Source organism: Osmerus mordax, chromosome 12, assembly GCF_038355195.1.
Source record: "Osmerus mordax isolate fOsmMor3 chromosome 12, fOsmMor3.pri, whole genome shotgun sequence".
Classification (NCBI taxonomy): domain Eukaryota; kingdom Metazoa; phylum Chordata; class Actinopteri; order Osmeriformes; family Osmeridae; genus Osmerus; species Osmerus mordax.
Window position 1 is genome coordinate 3,033,617 of NC_090061.1, and position 16,797 is coordinate 3,050,413.

General features: G+C 48.4%; 1 protein-coding gene across 1 annotated transcript; it reads right to left on the reverse strand.

Moving 5' to 3' along the window:
* Window positions 1–600: 600 nt before the first annotated feature.
* Window positions 601–16,740, reverse strand: nfkb1 (nuclear factor of kappa light polypeptide gene enhancer in B-cells 1). The gene is made up of 25 exons (XM_067248030.1): window positions 16,373–16,740; window positions 15,788–15,837; window positions 15,468–15,522; window positions 14,091–14,131; window positions 13,677–13,775; window positions 9,747–9,895; window positions 9,466–9,629; window positions 9,186–9,344; window positions 8,146–8,250; window positions 7,514–7,605; window positions 7,262–7,400; window positions 6,677–6,808; window positions 6,533–6,535; window positions 6,251–6,349; window positions 5,722–5,883; window positions 5,365–5,521; window positions 5,050–5,164; window positions 4,584–4,785; window positions 4,161–4,330; window positions 3,779–3,881; window positions 3,290–3,420; window positions 2,947–3,016; window positions 2,647–2,813; window positions 2,206–2,341; window positions 601–2,005 (listed from the first exon to the last, which is right to left on the reverse strand). Exons 2-25 carry the CDS (start codon window positions 15,821–15,823, stop codon window positions 1,911–1,913), a joined length of 2,781 nt encoding a protein of 926 aa, XP_067104131.1. The 5' UTR covers window positions 15,824–15,837; window positions 16,373–16,740; the 3' UTR covers window positions 601–1,910.
* Window positions 16,741–16,797: the final 57 nt, after the last annotated feature.

The following is a 16,797-nucleotide window of genomic DNA, read 5'->3' on the forward strand; positions in this document are numbered from 1 at the left end:
TGAGATATCGCTGCTTGTTGTTAGCCAGGTCCTCTCTTTAAGAAGCAAATGATATGTCTGGGAGAATACTAAGAGCTCCTTAACAACTGGTGGCCTATTTATAACCTGCCCCATCCAGCCAGCCTCAGAGCTGTTATAACCTGCCCCAGCCACCCAGCCAGCCTCAGAGCTGTTATAACCTGCCCCAGCCATCCAGCCAGCCTCAGAGCTGTTATAACCTGCCCCAGCCACCCAGCCTCAGAGCTGTTATAACCTGCCCCAGCCACCCAGCCTCAGAGCTGTTATAACCTGCCCCAGACAGCCTCAGAGCTGTTATAACCTGCCCCAGACAGCCTCAGCTGTTATAACCTGCCCCATCCAGACAGCCTCAGAGCTGTGGACCTGGCAGGACAAGCCTGTAGTTCACTTCTGGTCCTAATCAAAACTACAGCTCCCATTCAGGCTACCATCTACAGTCTTTACAACTCACTCTACTGTACTTTAAGCCTAACTGGGAACTAATGAATTCTCTTTCCTATTAGTTGAATATTTGCCAACACCCTTCAACCAATCATGTTGAGATTTAGGTTCCAATATATTGGAATGAGAAGATCTACTATATAGCTATTTACCATTTTTATTTAAAAAAGTTTTACAATAAAATAAGTTGACGCAAACTGACTGTACACAAAGCTGGTTGACAGGGTGCATGTATAAATATCCCAGCGTTAGCCCACAGTGATGCAGTGCCTGTCAAACCTTTGGTTTGAAATACAAAAAAATGTCTCTTAAAATCCGGTTTACCCATTTTCCAGCTTCCCCTCCAAACCACCTGGAAATATAGGATATTTGAGCGGTTTTATGAATGAACTTTCTCAACTCATACAATGGAGGGGTTAAACTAATAACATGAAGCATATTAAACTGTACGGGCTAGTCCAAAACTGTTTACAAACAACAGTGATAACCTGATAAATGTCACATGGCAGAAATTGAAACATAATACAAAACTTTCACTCAAGTTCCAAGACACAGAGACTGAGTACATGATGCAGGTCTAAAAATAACTGAGAAACAGGCCTTCGGGACAAGGTGTCAGGCCTCTAACATCAAAAACAAGTGGGTATAAAGAGGTCTATGCAAAACACAAGCAACTGTCAGACACCAGTGACGTGCAGAAGGTTGTACACTGAGCCATTTCAACTGGCTTCATCCCCAAGGGTGTTGCAGAGAACATTCTACAATCATCATTACCTGTTTTACCTGAGGGATACATTGATATGGTTGAACCGCTACTTAAATTCCCAAAAGTTCCAAGACAAACCAATGTTGACCACTACATAGTTTGGCATTTGTAAATCCGGTGCTATCAATATTTAGTTTGAACAACCAATAAGCATAATTCTAATCTGTTGACAGTTGAATATCTGAACAAGGAAACATCCACACTAATGGAAACTGTAGTGTGGATCACTACAATCTAAATACTTAAATAACTAACATTCTTATTGTAAGATTATTTTGGAACCATAGCATACACATTAGGCTACTAAATGTCTTCCTCATTTTCCACTTTCCCTTGAAAGTACTCAGTTGAGTATACTAACAAATAATTCATTAGTAAGATTTCCAACAGTTTCACTGACAATCATTTGAACATGTTCTTTTTACTCATAAAAAGAAATATTAATAGCAACACTATATAAAAAAGGTTTCATGTCATATAAAAAGAAGTCTTTGATGTCCTAGGAGTGCATATGCAAAGTCCCTTCCAGGCGGAGAGTGGGTTGTGGTGGCGATCTCTCACTGGCGTGTGAGAGGGGGTCGGCTAGGGAGACGGGGGTAGTCTAGGGAGACAGGGGTCATCTAGAGAGACGGGGGGTCGTCTAGGGAGACGGGTTGCGTTGCTAGGCGTTTGCGTTGCTAAGCGTTCACGCTGTGGACAGCTCCACGCCGCTGTCACACCAGCCGCTGTCCTGCTGGCCGTCAAGCTTCAGGTCCTCCAGCGGCCCGGAGACACACACATCTACAGACGACCAGAGAAGGGCTCGTTAAACGGACAATTATCAACTGGTACGTTCTAAAGTCAACTGTTATCAAAAGTTAGAAACAAAGATAAGTCATTTATAAAGTTAGATATAAACAGAACAGACCCTTTCTCGCTCACGTTCGGTCCCTCAATAATATTTTTATTTATTTAATTTAAACCAACTCTTAAACTCTTACCCTGGAGCTCTGTTGTGCTTTGGGAGACTGCAACATCCTTGGTGGTATTCAGCGCCCCCTGTAGGACAGTGAGAGCCATGTGGTTTTCCACAGCCTCTAACCCGGCTACCAGCTCCTTGACTGTACCCCCAGACACCTGCACACACACGTGCACACACACACACACAGGCAGTGAGATGACAAGCACAGACCTAAATCACTCCTCGACTTCCGATACAAAAACTGCTACAAATTGGGTCTACCTCATAGCTTTTATATATATTATCATGACCTCGTAGCTGTTACATAATATATACTATCATGACCTCGTAGCTGTTACATAATATGTACTATCATGACCTCGTAGCTGTTACATAATATGTACTATCATGACCTCGTAGCTGTTACATAATATGTACTATCATGACCTCGTAGCTGTTACATAATATGTACTATCATGACCTCGTAGCTGTCCAGCAGCGTAGTGGCGGGCGATGGGCTGAGTCTGAAGGCACAGCTGAGGATGCCCATCCCCAGGGCCCGAGCCAGGCTCTCCCAGCCTCCACACGCCCCCTCCAGCACCTGGCACAGAGCCTGCTTGGTGTCCGGGCCCAGGGTCCCCATGTCCCCTGCACAAACACCACACATCACATGGGTTACAACCACGCTCGTGTAACAGGTCACACACAAGTGTCACATCTCTCACAAACACTTCGCTGATCGTGTGTGAATCTGGGAGGTCATGCTACTGGAGGGGCCGACCTTGAGGAGGGACGCAGACTGTGAAGGGGGTCTCTGGCTCGTACTCCTTCCCGTTCAGGACCTCCGACACCTGGGAGGACAGGTCACCAGGTCAAACTACCTCTTCACAAACATCAAAGTGATTTATGTATTTCTATACCCAAATGAAAGGGTTTTAACTGTTGGTAGAATACAGGTCAAAAGGTTAAGCCAACTCCACAAACGACCACTTCACAAAACACAATGACCAAACAAAAAGAAACAGACAATTGTAAAAGTGATAAGATACTAACTGCCAGAAGGTAGGGGTAAATATCTGTGAATCTGTCCGAGACGAGATGGAAAAGACGTCCTGGTGACTTACCTCAGCGCTGGCAGCCATGTTGAGCGGCGTTGTTCCCGGGATATAGCCTTCATCCTCCTCTTCCTCCTCCCCGCAGCAGTCTTCCTCTCTGAAGAACAGAGGCTCAAAGTTCTCTCTGTGAGGATCAGCACCTGCCAACAGAAACCTGGGCTTACTTCAGAAGGAGATATTGGGAATATCCAGGTCTCTCACACACACTCTCTCTCTCACATACACACTCTCTCACACACACACACCCACCCTCTCTCTCTCACACACACACACACCCTCTCTCTCTCACATACACACGCACACACACCCTTTCTCTCTCACACACATACACACACCCTTTCTCTCTCACACACATACACACACCCTCTCACACACATACATACACCCTCTCTCTCACACACATACACACACCCTCTCTCTCTCACACACACACACACACACACACACACACACACACACCCTCTCACACGCACACACACAGGGTTGATGGGTGCTGACCAGCGGCGATGAGCAGGGCGGTGAGTTTCACAGAGCCCCGTCCAGCGGCGATGTGCAGGGGGGTGGAGCCGTTGTAGGTGCAGCAGTCCACGCTGGCGTTGCCCTGCACAGACACAACCTCAGGGATCAGGGGTCAGCTGACTGCTGATCCAGAGGTCCTGGGTTCAAAGCCCTGGTTCGAATCTGGACCAGACCATACTCTCCAGGAGCACCCAGACAGACAGACAGACAGACAGACAGACAGGCAGACAGACAGACAGGCAGACAGACAGACAGACCTACCTCCAGGAGCAGACAGACAGGCAGACAGACAGGCAGACAGACATACCTCCAGGAGCACCCAGACAGACAGACAGACAGGCAGGCAGGCAGACAGACCTACCTCCAGGAGCAGGCACCCAGCCAGGGAGACGTTGTCCATCTCGGTGGCCAGGTGGAGGGAGGTGCGCCCGCAGCTCCTCTCCTGGACCTCCACGCTGGCACGGGCCTGCAGGAGAGCCCTGAGCGAGGCCAGGCTGTCTGCCAGCACGGCCAGGTGCACCGCACACACACCTGCAGGACCAGCACACAACCCTCCACGCTTTACACCTGTGGACTGTACCATGTCTGCTCATGCAGATCTACATTACAATTGCTGGAGACCACACTTGATCCTTCCATGCATTATAAGTGTATGTATCGTACATGTTGATATATACTTTATGAATAGATGGAGACCAAACTAGAACTTGTGTCATCAATACAAACATCAAAATGATGCAAACTAATATACATCCTTATCTTGAATGTGTATGTGTGTGTGTACCTGCTGCATTGGGGAGCTCCACTAGTTCGGTCACTTCCTGGTGTTGCAGCAGGAATCCCAGCATGCCTCCCTCCTTTTGCTGGGCAGCCAGATGCAGCACTGTGTTGCCGTGGCGATCGGCCATAGTGACATCAGCCCCGGCTAATAGGAGGGCCTGGACCACCTCTTTCTGTTGGGTGATCACAGCTAGGTGCAAAGAAGTCTGGGAAGGGCAGAGACAAACGGAATCACAAGATGTCCTGTTCTGTTCAAACGCCCACCTCAGCACAAAGCAGCTGTTTAGTCAGGCGTGATGTTAGAAGAAGTACAGTTGACCAACAGGGCTGTAACAAGTGTACTAGCTGTATACCGGAACAAACTTGCTTGGGTTTTGCCCGTGTGTATGCATGTATGTGTATGCCTGCCTGTATGTATATGTACAGTATGTCTGCCTGTGTATGCATGTATATATGTATGCATGGCGTACCTGGTACAGGTCATTCCTCATGTTGAGGCCCTCCTCTCCAGGCAGGCCAGCTATGACCTGGGCCAAACTCGTCACTGCTGCAGTCTGGCTGTGGATCACTCCCAGATGGAGACCCCTGCAACACACACACACACTAAATCACTCACCAACACATTCTTGACATGTTCCACTGTAACACAAGCTCACTGTTGAGAGAGAGAGAGAGAGAGAGAGAGAGAGAGAGAGAGAGAGAGAGAGAGAGAGAGAGAGAGAGAGAGAGAGAGAGAGAGAGAGAGAGAGAGAGAGAGAGAGAGTGTGTGTGTGTGAGGGACCTACGTGTCTCCGTCCTCGTCCTGGGTGGTCAGTAGGTGGCGCTGTGGGGCCAGAAGGCAGCGGGCGTCTCCACTGACGGCGTACTGAAACAGAGCTGCTGCGTGTCTCTCTGCTACCCTCACCAGCCTGTCCTCCCACACACACGCTGGGGACACACACACTGTCAGCACATACACACACCGTCAGCACATACACACACCGTCAGCACACACTCTAGAGGGACACGCACTGTCGACACACACTGGAGAGATATACACGCAGGAGAAACACACACTACTTGAACACATCTCAGTAACGTCAACCAGTCTACCAAAAGAAACAGAAATCCCAACACACACACACACACACACGGGTACACACGGGACCCACCCTCCGGCTCCACCTCCGCCCCTCCCTCCTCCTCCAGCTCCCCAGGAGCGGTGGGCCCCGGCTGGGCTCTGACCCTCAGAATGGCCCCCGAGGCTGGGTCATCGTCTGGGTCGCTGCCGTCATCTCCGCTGTCCTCCGCTCTGCTCTGAGGGGCTGTGGGGTGGCAGAGCCAGGGGGGTTAGAGTCAGGTAGTGTGGGGTGGCAGGGCCAGGCTGGGTAGAGTCAGGTAGTGTGGGGTGGCAGGGCCAGGGGGGTTAGAGTCAGGTAGTGTGGGGTGGCAGGGCCAGGCTGGGTAGAGTCAGGTAGTGTGGGGTGGCAGGGCCAGGGGGGTTACAGTCAGGTAGTGTGGGGTGGCAGGGCCAGGCTGGGTAGAGTCAGGTAGTGTCATTAAACTCAAGACCGGTCTTGGTTTAGGTGGCCTTGACCACAACACTGGGGTCTCACCAGAGAGAACACGATTACAGAGAGAAAGAGAGAGACACAGAGAGAGAGAGAGACACAGAGAGAGAGAGAGGCTCACCATGTTTAATGCCACCCCCACCTCCACTCATACTGGTGGAGAACCCTGCTCCATAACCTGTGCTGTAGTTGTTGTAGGTGGAATAGCCCTGAAAGTAACCTGAGGAGAAACACAATCTCTTAAATACGTTATCCCCACATGGGTATCATTCAATAAACCCGAGCTCCCTTTAGCATCAATTATGATGTATTTTATTATTGTCTCTATTGTTCTGATGCAGGTAGCTTAGGGTAGGTGTAGCTCAGTGGTCGAACATTTGACTGCAAAGGTTCAAAACTCGACCCCCTCTGTAGATCACCGGCAAATAAACATATAAACAATAATGAAGTCAAATCATTCTCAATCTATTTCACAATCATTCCATACCAATCGCTGCTGTGATAATCGTGTTTGCTCTGATCTGATTGGCTGGTGCGTGGTGCGTACCTCCTCCCCCCGTGCCGGGCCCGCCCCCCGCTGTGGGCCCGCCCCCTCCGCCTCCGAACATGCCCCCTCCTCCGCTGAAGTCCTGGAAGTTTGGGAGTGTCTTCTGCCTCTTCCTCTGAACCTCCTCCTTGTCTGCAACGAGCAGAGCAACCAGGCTTGACATCGTTGTCACGGCAATGTGCGTTTTGTTAAATCGAACGAACCGTTTCGTTCTTTGGTGTTAACCACTGCGATGCTGTTGGAACTGGGGCACTTCTGATCCTTTTGTTTATCTGCTGCACTTGCTGTGCGGGGTGATCTGTGCGTCGCTTTGGATGAAAGCGTCTTCAGAATGAGTGTGTGTGAGTGAGAGGATGAGGTGTGCTGTGTGTCCACTGGTTGCTACCGCTGTGGTGCTGTAGGGGGCGCTGGTCCCTCAGAAAACTACTCTGACCATTAAGGTGGATTAATGACTGATCACACGACATCACCGGTGTAAAAACAACATGCTGACATCACCATGTCCAGGAAGTCAGGATTACCCATACAGGATTACAAATCAACCTATTAATAAAGCGGAGCCTGGCGTATTTCTAGACAACTCACCTATGATCTGAGGGTGGTAGGTGAAGGGCTTGGGCTCGCTCGTCTCGTTGTCAGACTTGCGTTTCAGCTGCACAAACACCGACGTGGGCTTCTGCAGGTTCAGGTCCCGGTACTTGGGGGTCTTGAAGACGATCGCAAACTGGAGAGGAGCGGGGCGGGGCGAGGGAAGGAGGGGGGGGGAGACGCAGCAGTTAGAGACCCCCCCCCCAGTCTGGTCTGTGAGGCCCTGGGGCGGCCGGGCGTGTGACTGACCTGCCGGTGGACGTCGGTGGGGGAGAAGTCTCCCAGGGCCTCCCAGGTCATCCCCCTATCGTCCTCCTCGTAGAAACGCACCTGGATGTCATCTGGACAACAACACAGGGACACGCCTTCACCACACAACCAGGAAGTGATGTCATGTAATATTATGTAGACAGGCATGTAAAAGCATGTGTCTTTCCCTGTCCCGCTCTCTCTCTACCGGGGGATTTGTATACCAGCCTGGGAACTCCCCAACACTGGCCAGCTAGGACTTCCTACTCTGGAACGACATGACGCGATGCTGTCACAATCAACAAAGCCGTCATGCGAGGGTATCGGTGACTACGTAATCACTTTGTTTTTAAGGTGACAGGGAGACTAAGTGCTTTGCATTTTGCGGTACAAATAACAAAGCAGGCCGTGCTCGGTTAAAAATGAACTTGTCACGATGATCTAGATCTGCCAGCTAGTTAAACCTTGTCACATAACTAAGGGCAAATGACAACTGGACATCTCAACAAGGCATGCTGAGATATGATGAGGCTGATTGATTATCTGCTGTGGAAAGGTACTAGGGAAGACAGTAATACCAAGTGTTGTACAGTTGAACACAAAGTCTTGCTCTAGCTCTGGACTTGGCCTACCTTTCTGAACCTTGTCACAGAGAAGATAGACCTCCTCTCCTCCAGTCACACAGCCGGCCGTTCTGTCCATCCTCACAATCTTCAGGTTGGAGGCGTTAGGGGCCTCTGCAGGGAACACAGAGAAGACCAACAGGGAATCAGGGAGTCAGGTGGCTGAGCGGTAAGAGAATCGGGCTAGTAATCAGAAGGTCGCCGGTTTGATTCCCGGCCGTGCCAAATGACGTTGTGTCCTTGGGCAAGGCACTTCACCCTACTTGCCTCGGGGGAATGTCCCTGTACTTACTGTAAGTCTCTCTGGATAAGAGCGTCTGCTAAATGAGTAAATGTAAGAAGCCCATAGAACTGCACCTAACCCAACCTAAACACTCAGAGACGACAAGGAAAAACTCTGGGGAAAAGACAGAAACCTTGGGAGGACCACTCGTCTCTTCCTCTGCTTTAGAGGCAGCCAGGACCACTGCCGCCTCTGAGGCAGTGCTGCTGGGAGCAGGGCAGCCAGTCAGAGGTCTAGTGTGAGAGGAAGCAGGGCGCAGTGAGCTGGGGAAATGAAACCAGGCCAGGCTGCGGCAGTTTCATCTGAACGCCGGAACTCTCCTTCCAACACGGACAGAGAGCAATGTGCTGTGGCCGTCTCCAGAGCAACCAAGTGGGTTCGCTTCAGCTGTACTTCCTGGTGCAATCGACAGAGATGGGGGGGGGGGGGGGGGATGTGTCTTACAGAAAGGGTGCCGAAACAAAGCACCGTGAGTAAAAATCCCTCTGTGGTCTCCGAGTCACACGCAGTGTGGAAGACTGAAGCCCTTCTCAGATGTTCTCAGGTGTAGGACGTGAGGGGATGCGGAACTCTGACACTACCCCCTTTCATAGGTCATAATAACGACTATCTTAGACACAGCTACCCCCTTTCATAGGTCATAATAACGACTATCTTAGACGGACCCTGACCCACCAACGGCAGGCCTTCAAGATAAGTTAATCGAGTTCAAACGCTAAGAGAAGACCAAATCCCAGCGGGCTGAGAGAACGAAGCGCTGACTCACTGCTGTCGAAGATGGGGTCTGATATGACGGGGTCCAGCCGGCGAGAGAAGCCCCCGTCGCTATCCGGCAGGAAGGCCGTGAACATGAGACGGACCACACTCAGGTCCATCTCCTTAGACTGCTGACCTGCTGCTCCGCTGATCAGGCTCTTCTGATGCTCTGGACACAAACACACACACGCACGCGGAGATACACACACACAGGACACGCGTTAGCACAAATATCTGTCAAGGCTCGCCATTGTGTGTGTGTGTGTGTGTGTCTCGTGTGTAGTTCTGACCTGTGAGCTCCCTGGGGAAGTGGACCTCTCCCTGGTAGACGTCTATTTCCGGGTGGATGGCGAGCCCACTGTTGTAGCCCATTCTGTAGGCCTCGCTCATCCTCTCCTCCAGGGTCTTGATCACGTTCTTCTTGGTCACATGCAGGATCCCCAGGTTGGGGAAACTGGAGAGAAGCGACACAGATTTACAGCTGGCTTTGGCCCTCTTGACCTACCACCGATACATGTGTAAGGATTTAACAATGTGACCGTGTGTGTGTGTGTGTGTGTGTGATCCACACCTGAGGCAGGAGTCTTTGGGCTGCAGGTCAGCGATGCAGATGCCCTTGTCACACTGCTTACCCACCAGACTGTGAGCATGCAGGTGTGGGCTGCTAGAGTTAGTGACCAGCTGGATCACCAGGCGAGCCATGCCCTGATAGTTACAGATCTGGACACAACAAGGGGGTCAGATGGCTGAGCGGTTAGGGAGTCGGGCTATTAATCAGAAGGTTGTTGGTTCGATTCCCGTCCGTGCTAAATGACGTTGTGTCCTTGGGCAAGGCACTTCACCCTACTTGCCTCGGGGGGAATGTCCCTGTACTTACTGTAAGTCGCTCTGGATAAGAGCGTCTGCTAAATGACTAAATGTAATGTAAATGTAACAACAACTTCAACCCTATTCAATTAGCCAACGCATCCATCCAAAGGAACACACAGAAATGTGAACCTGTGACCTCTTGATTGCCAGTAAAACCCTCCACCGCTCCCATATCCTATATGTGTTTTGGTCGCTTGATTTAAAACAATTGAGGCTACAGCGTTGCAGATCGATGTGGTGCGTGAAAGCTACAACAGGGACTCCAGAAGTGAGTCACAAAGACAAGAAGGTTGATTTTTCTGTAATGTTGTCCTCTCTAGTGTGGTGGTGAAAAACACTTTCTCTAGGCAAAAATGAGTCACTCGGGAAGCCACACACACACACACACATACGTACGTATGTATGTGTGTATGCTGACACGCTCAATGTGGGTGGATAAAAAAGGGTTCAAAGCTCCAAATCAAAGGCTAAAGCACTATGTATACAAAATGTTTTGAAAGGAAAGTAGTGGAGAAACTGTTGTGTTTACTAGTGATCCATGACAAACTAATTGTGGCATAAACCACTTCAATCTTTGAGGTTTCAAGTTGGTTATAGCTGATCTGGAAAACCCTCTGGGACATTTCTAGTAAAAACGGCTAGACAAACAACATTTGATTGGATTCAAACTGACAAGTGACTGACGCTGGATGATAGCCAACACAAACGTCACCCATAAACATTAAGAGGACCGGCCTGACACAAGACAACTGTTCCATGAGCTAAGCCACCTCCGAACACCGGTAAAGAGGTCGTCCTTTCCCTGTCGTGCCACTGGTCTTCACACACCAAGACGTAAACCCCCTGGGATCACCTGACTGACGGAGGCACAAAGTCCTCCCAAACCCCCCCCCCGTTATGAACGAGACTCGCTGGTCTAAGTGTGACCTGTCTTGTACTCCTGTCTTGGACAGGTTCTGGTTCACACAGACGGCACCTGCAGCACTTGGACCTGCTGCCTTTATCTTTTCTTTTCCGTTCCCCTCCCCTGCAGTTTTGGATAAACAAACCTGCTATATGAACACATTATTATGTGTTTCCTGGTTCTTCACAACAACACAGAGCAGGTCTGTTCCTGGAAACTGTATACATATGTGGTTTCTCATGCAGCAGGTGACACTTCCGCTAACAGGCAGCCTTCCACTGCTCGCAACACCAAACCCAACCAGGACAACTGCCATCCAGCCAGCATGCCCTCTGCTCACCAGACCCACCGGCCCCACACGGCCAGCACAGTACCAGACCCACCGGCTCCACATGGCCAGCACAGTACCAGACAGACCAGACCCACCGGCTCCACACGGCCAGCACAGTACCAGACAGACCAGACCCACCGGCTCCACACGGCCAGCACAGTACCAGACAGACCAGACCCACCGGCCAGCACAGTACCAGACCCCTGACAGAAAGAGAGGTCCCTTCCTTTTCCAAACAAGCGTAGGCTCTGTGAGAGATCTTGTCTAGTTCCAGGTTGATATCTGTCATGTCTGAGTCTGTCTGATTCACTCGACATTCCTTGTAATTATGTGCGCACGACACGCGAGGAAATTCCCAACGGATCTGAAACAGTGGGGAATTAAGGGGGAGAGTTGTAGCGTGCAGCTCAGTGGTAGAACATGGGGATGGGTATAGCTCAGTGGTAGAACATGGGGATGGGTATATCTCAGTGGTAGAACATGGGGATGGGTATAGCTCAGTGGTAGAATATGGGGATGGGTATAGCTCAGTGGTAGAACATGGGGATGGGTATAGCTCAGTGGTAGAACATGGGGATGGGTATAGCTCAGTGGTAGAACATGGGGATGGGTATAGCTCAGTGGTAGAATATGGGGATGGGTATAGTTCAGTGGTAGAACATGGGGATGGGTATAGCTCAGTGGTAGAACATGGGGATGGGTATAGCTCAGTGGTAGAACATGGGGATGGGTATAGCTCAGTGGTAGAACATGGGGATGGGTATAGCTCAGTGGTAGAACATGGGGATGGGTATAGCTCAGTGGTAGAACATGGGGATGGGTATAGCTCAGTGGTAGAACATGGGGATGGGTATAGCTCAGTGGTAGAACATGGGGATGGGTATATCTCAGTGGTAGAGCATGAGGATGGGTATAGCTCAGTGGTAGAACATGGGGATGGGTATAGCTCAGTGGTAGAACATGGGGATGGGTATAGCTCAGTGGTAGAACATGGGGATGGGTATAGCTCAGTGGTAGAACATGGGGATGGGTATAGCTCAGTGGTAGAACATGGGGATGGGTATAGCTCAGTGGTAGAACATGGGGATGGGTATAGCTCAGTGGTAGAACATGGGGATGGGTATAGCTCAGTGGTAGAGCATGGAGATGGGTATAGCTCAGTGGTAGAACATGGGGATGGGTATAGCTCAGTGGTAGAACATGGGGATGGGTATAGCTCAGTGGTAGAACATGGGGATGGGTATAGCTCAGTGGTAGAACATGGGGATGGGTACAGCTCAGTGGTAGAACATGGGGATGGGTATATCTCAGTGGTAGAACATGGGGATGGGTACAGCTCAGTGGTAGAACATGGGGATGGGTATAGCTCAGTGGTAGAACATGGGGATGGGTATAGCTCAGTGGTAGAGCATGGGGATGGGTATAGCTCAGTGGTAGAACATGGGGATGGGTATAGCTCAGTGGTAGAGCATGGGGATGGGTATAGCTCAGTGGTAGAGTGTTTGCCTGCAGATCAAGAGGTTTCAGGTTACAATTCCCCTAATCCTGTATGTTACACTGCTAAATAAAAAAAAAATGAAAGCCACAGGCATGAAACACAGGCATACTACTAAATCAATCTTTCCTATCCTTTCTTATTATAGTGATTATGATAAACTTGTCTTTAACCAGAGAATGACTCGTTCTTCTATGTGAATGTCAGACGGTTTCCAGAGAAGGAAGGAAATGAAAGCACTTTAAATGATATTCAATAGTTTCTAAAGAAACTACATGATCCTGGCTGTAGAAGACCTAATATTTTTCATATCTTGCCTGTACCACATCTGTTAAATCACTAAACCATATAGATTAAACCACAAAGGTTTAAGGCCTAACATTTTTATAGAGATCCTGCTAATGATAAGACAGTGGAGAAACGGGCTCCATATCCAGACACTCCTACAAGTGGGGACTTCCCAGAGTTAAGTCTGAACATAGTTAAAATTACCAAGGATTTGTGTGTATTTGTGTAGTGTGTAGTGTGTGTGTGTACAACGGAAGAGGAGGGGGTGGAGGAGGAAAAACAAGAGAAAGGGAGACAAAGAAATCTAGAGAGAAAATGAGAAAAAAAGAAAAAAGGACTGAAAAAAAGAAGAAAAAAAGATAGAGAGAGAACTCATGGTGATAGAAAAGGCAGAAGAGCATACTTCAGAACAACCCTGTGCTTGTGGAAACACGGCCTACAAACTGACAGGCCTCATCCACGCACCTTTATCCAATGTAAAACTACATGTTGGAAATGCTTCTAGAAACCAAGAGGGGAATTCCCTCTCATGCATCTTCAGTCAGAACACATCCACACTGTCACATGACATATGGAAGAACACAAAAGAACAACGAAGAGAAAAGTGCATCACCTTGATCTGAGGATAGGACTTCCTGTTCTTCTCACTGGACGCTCCCGGGAGCCCGCCGTGAGACGGCCCCTCGCAGCCGTACCGGAAACGGAAGCCCCTCTGGGGAACACGTGATCGCCGTTAACCGTTAAACATCTGCCACCCAAACACCTCGCAACCATACTGGGTAGATTACAGTAAGGTCGACTTGCTTTCTGTCAACAGTAAGGTCGACAAATATCTGATGTATTCATTTGGTGGATGCTGTCCAAAACCAATGGAAAAGGGGACTATTTGAACCTGCGATCCTCTTGATCTGCAGTCAAATGATCTACCCACTCAGCTATACACATCCCACTCAGAGGATGTGCAGAGCCGACAGGTGGTTACAGGGCCGTCGGACCTCTAGGAGCAGAGTGAGGATGGAGGGCTTACCTGTTTGGGCTGCTCAGTGATCTGAAGGTACGGCCCATCCACTGAAATGAGGAGCACGAGAAGAGGGGGAGAAAGCACACATATTAACCATCAGTCGAGTGTCTTCACACATAAAAGCGGAAGAAACAACATACACTCTATAACAGGGGTCTCCAACCCTGCTCCTGGAGAACTATCTACCGGCTCCAATCACACTCACCTGACCTGATTCAAGACTAGTTACCTGAACAACCAGATTCCCCCCCCCCCCTTTACGGAAACACTGGAGTGGCTTGCTCTTCACCTAGAAATCTCTATCATGAGCAGACTTCTATATCAACCAATGAACAGGTCATCGTGTAGTGAGCTTGCCCCGAACAGAAGACTGCTCTCCAAGAGAGACTTAAAACAGTTTTTTAAAGTACAGAACCACTATAATAATAACCTTTATTTAACCAGGAGAGACCCATTGAGATTAAGAATCTCTTTTTCAAGGGAGACCTGGCCAAGACTATAATTCAACAAATGGCATGTACGATACTTAGATGTACTTGCTGTCATGTGGCAAGGATGTTGTTTTCCCTGTGACATCCAGCTCTGTAGCTCACTCTATCGGTGGGTCGGTCCACAAAAACTGCCCGTGGGTGCATGGTCGCAGTTATTGCGAACTTGCGCCTTTTTTGGTTTTGTTAACACCATCAGGTGTGTCACATCCTCTGTGTTAAACAACCACATCAGCTTCGATGACTTCCTGTCTGACAAAGGGCCTGGCCACATCCTCCCACTGATGTTAGCTAGCTTCCTTCAACCAACACGCTAGCATTCGGCTACAGATACAAGAATCAAGACTGAGAGAGACTTTAGACGCCACTTATTCCTGAATCCATCAGTTCAATTTGAAGACACTGTCCATGGGACTTGGTTTCACAGCACAGTGTAGAATGCCACCTCTCAATGCTGATTTGGACAACACACACCCTCACCCACACCCACCCACACACACACCCACACACACACGCACTCACCCACACACTCACCCACACACACACACGTTGGGTCTCCACCATGACAAAGAGAAGTTTCCCCTTTGTAGTCTTGTTTCACCTTCTGTTTGTGCTTGATGTTTCATTAAAGTGTTTTTTCTGACAGCCTTCTGAAGATCAATAGAGAAGTGAGACTAACTTGAGAAAGAGAAGTGTACTTGTGGCTATGAAGTAGTAAACTACCCAAACACATCATGACGTCACAAAACTGTCTTTTCAACTTGCATCAAGGGGGTGAAGGATATGCTGGGTTGGGATAGTAGGTAATATTTTGACTAACTGTATACTTTCCCCATGGCCAAGGAACTGTAGAAATAAAAGTAAAAACGTCATTCCCACTGGTCTATGCTCTTACCTGTTCGCTGTGGTATGTCCGAGTAAGATGAGATATCCCATAGTGGATCATAGAACTAGAAAACAAATAGAAGCATTCACGGATTAAAAACCAAACCTCCAGTTAATCGTTTATTATAATGCTGTCATATCGCTACCTAAATTTTTTATAATATACTATACATTACTATATATCAAAAAGGTATACGGTAAGATTAATATTGCTTCCTAAAATATGTATAAAACAACAGGAATGGGAATGCACTGTTGAGAACAACAATGGAACAACAACACAAATCATAGTATTTCTTTATAGAAAGAGGAAAACGGGTCGAGGTGTACCGGGGTTTGATTTGACAGGTAATCCTCATCAGCCATGTTTGTGTCTGTGACTGGGGAAAGCACAAAAGACCGTAAGACCACAATGATAGTTTGAGTTTTCACTGGTCTGCTCTTTCGTCAATTATAGCAAAAGAGGGATATTTTCCAGCTGAACAGCTCTCGACAGTAGAGCTAGCACTTATTGAACTAGTTAGTAAGTTTAGGACTAACTACCTTGTTAGCTTTTTATCTTGCGCCCAATGTGTGGTAGCTAGCCTATACCTAACCAATAGTTACTGTGTCAGTACACCAGTTCAAACAGATATGTTTCAATGTTTCGCCATTCCATTGCTACTGAAGTTTGCTGTACAGTAGCGACAGTTACAGCGACAGTTTGCTATTCATGATCAATGTTAGCAAGCTAAATAGCTAACTAGACTAGCTAGCAGACAAGCTAATTTGAGATATGAGGAAGTGGACTGGGCTGCACAATAATAGGCAAGATCACAAACTGTTTAAGCAGTTACACACAAGTCTAAGGTAAACTGAATGCATTCTTGGAAATGAGCTGGAACGTACCGTGTACTAAAAACAGCAAATGCTTACCTGCTTTAGGAGGTCACAAATCGGATTCCAACATGAAATTGCAGTGGCAGTCCCAACCTAATTTGAACTGAGTTTCGCACCTATTGCGCCATGCTGTTTGGATGAACTCATTAGCAAGCTGCTACAGTATCTAGTATAGTAGCAGCTACAGCTAATTAAACAGCGGCAGATGTCGTCCACCACCAGTGTTATCTGATAAGACTGAATACATGTGTTTAAATTGAGCAATGATGGTATATGTCAAATGGTTAAGAACAAAAGACAACTAGAACGTGAATTGGACAGTTGTTAATACAATTTACTTCCCCACTGGAATTTCCCAGTGACGTGAACCTAGAAGGGTAACTTTTTGACCTTTTTCGTAACGCACGCCCCCTAAAGGCGACCAAGGTTGAGGCAACTACGTAATCACAATCCAGGCTTAA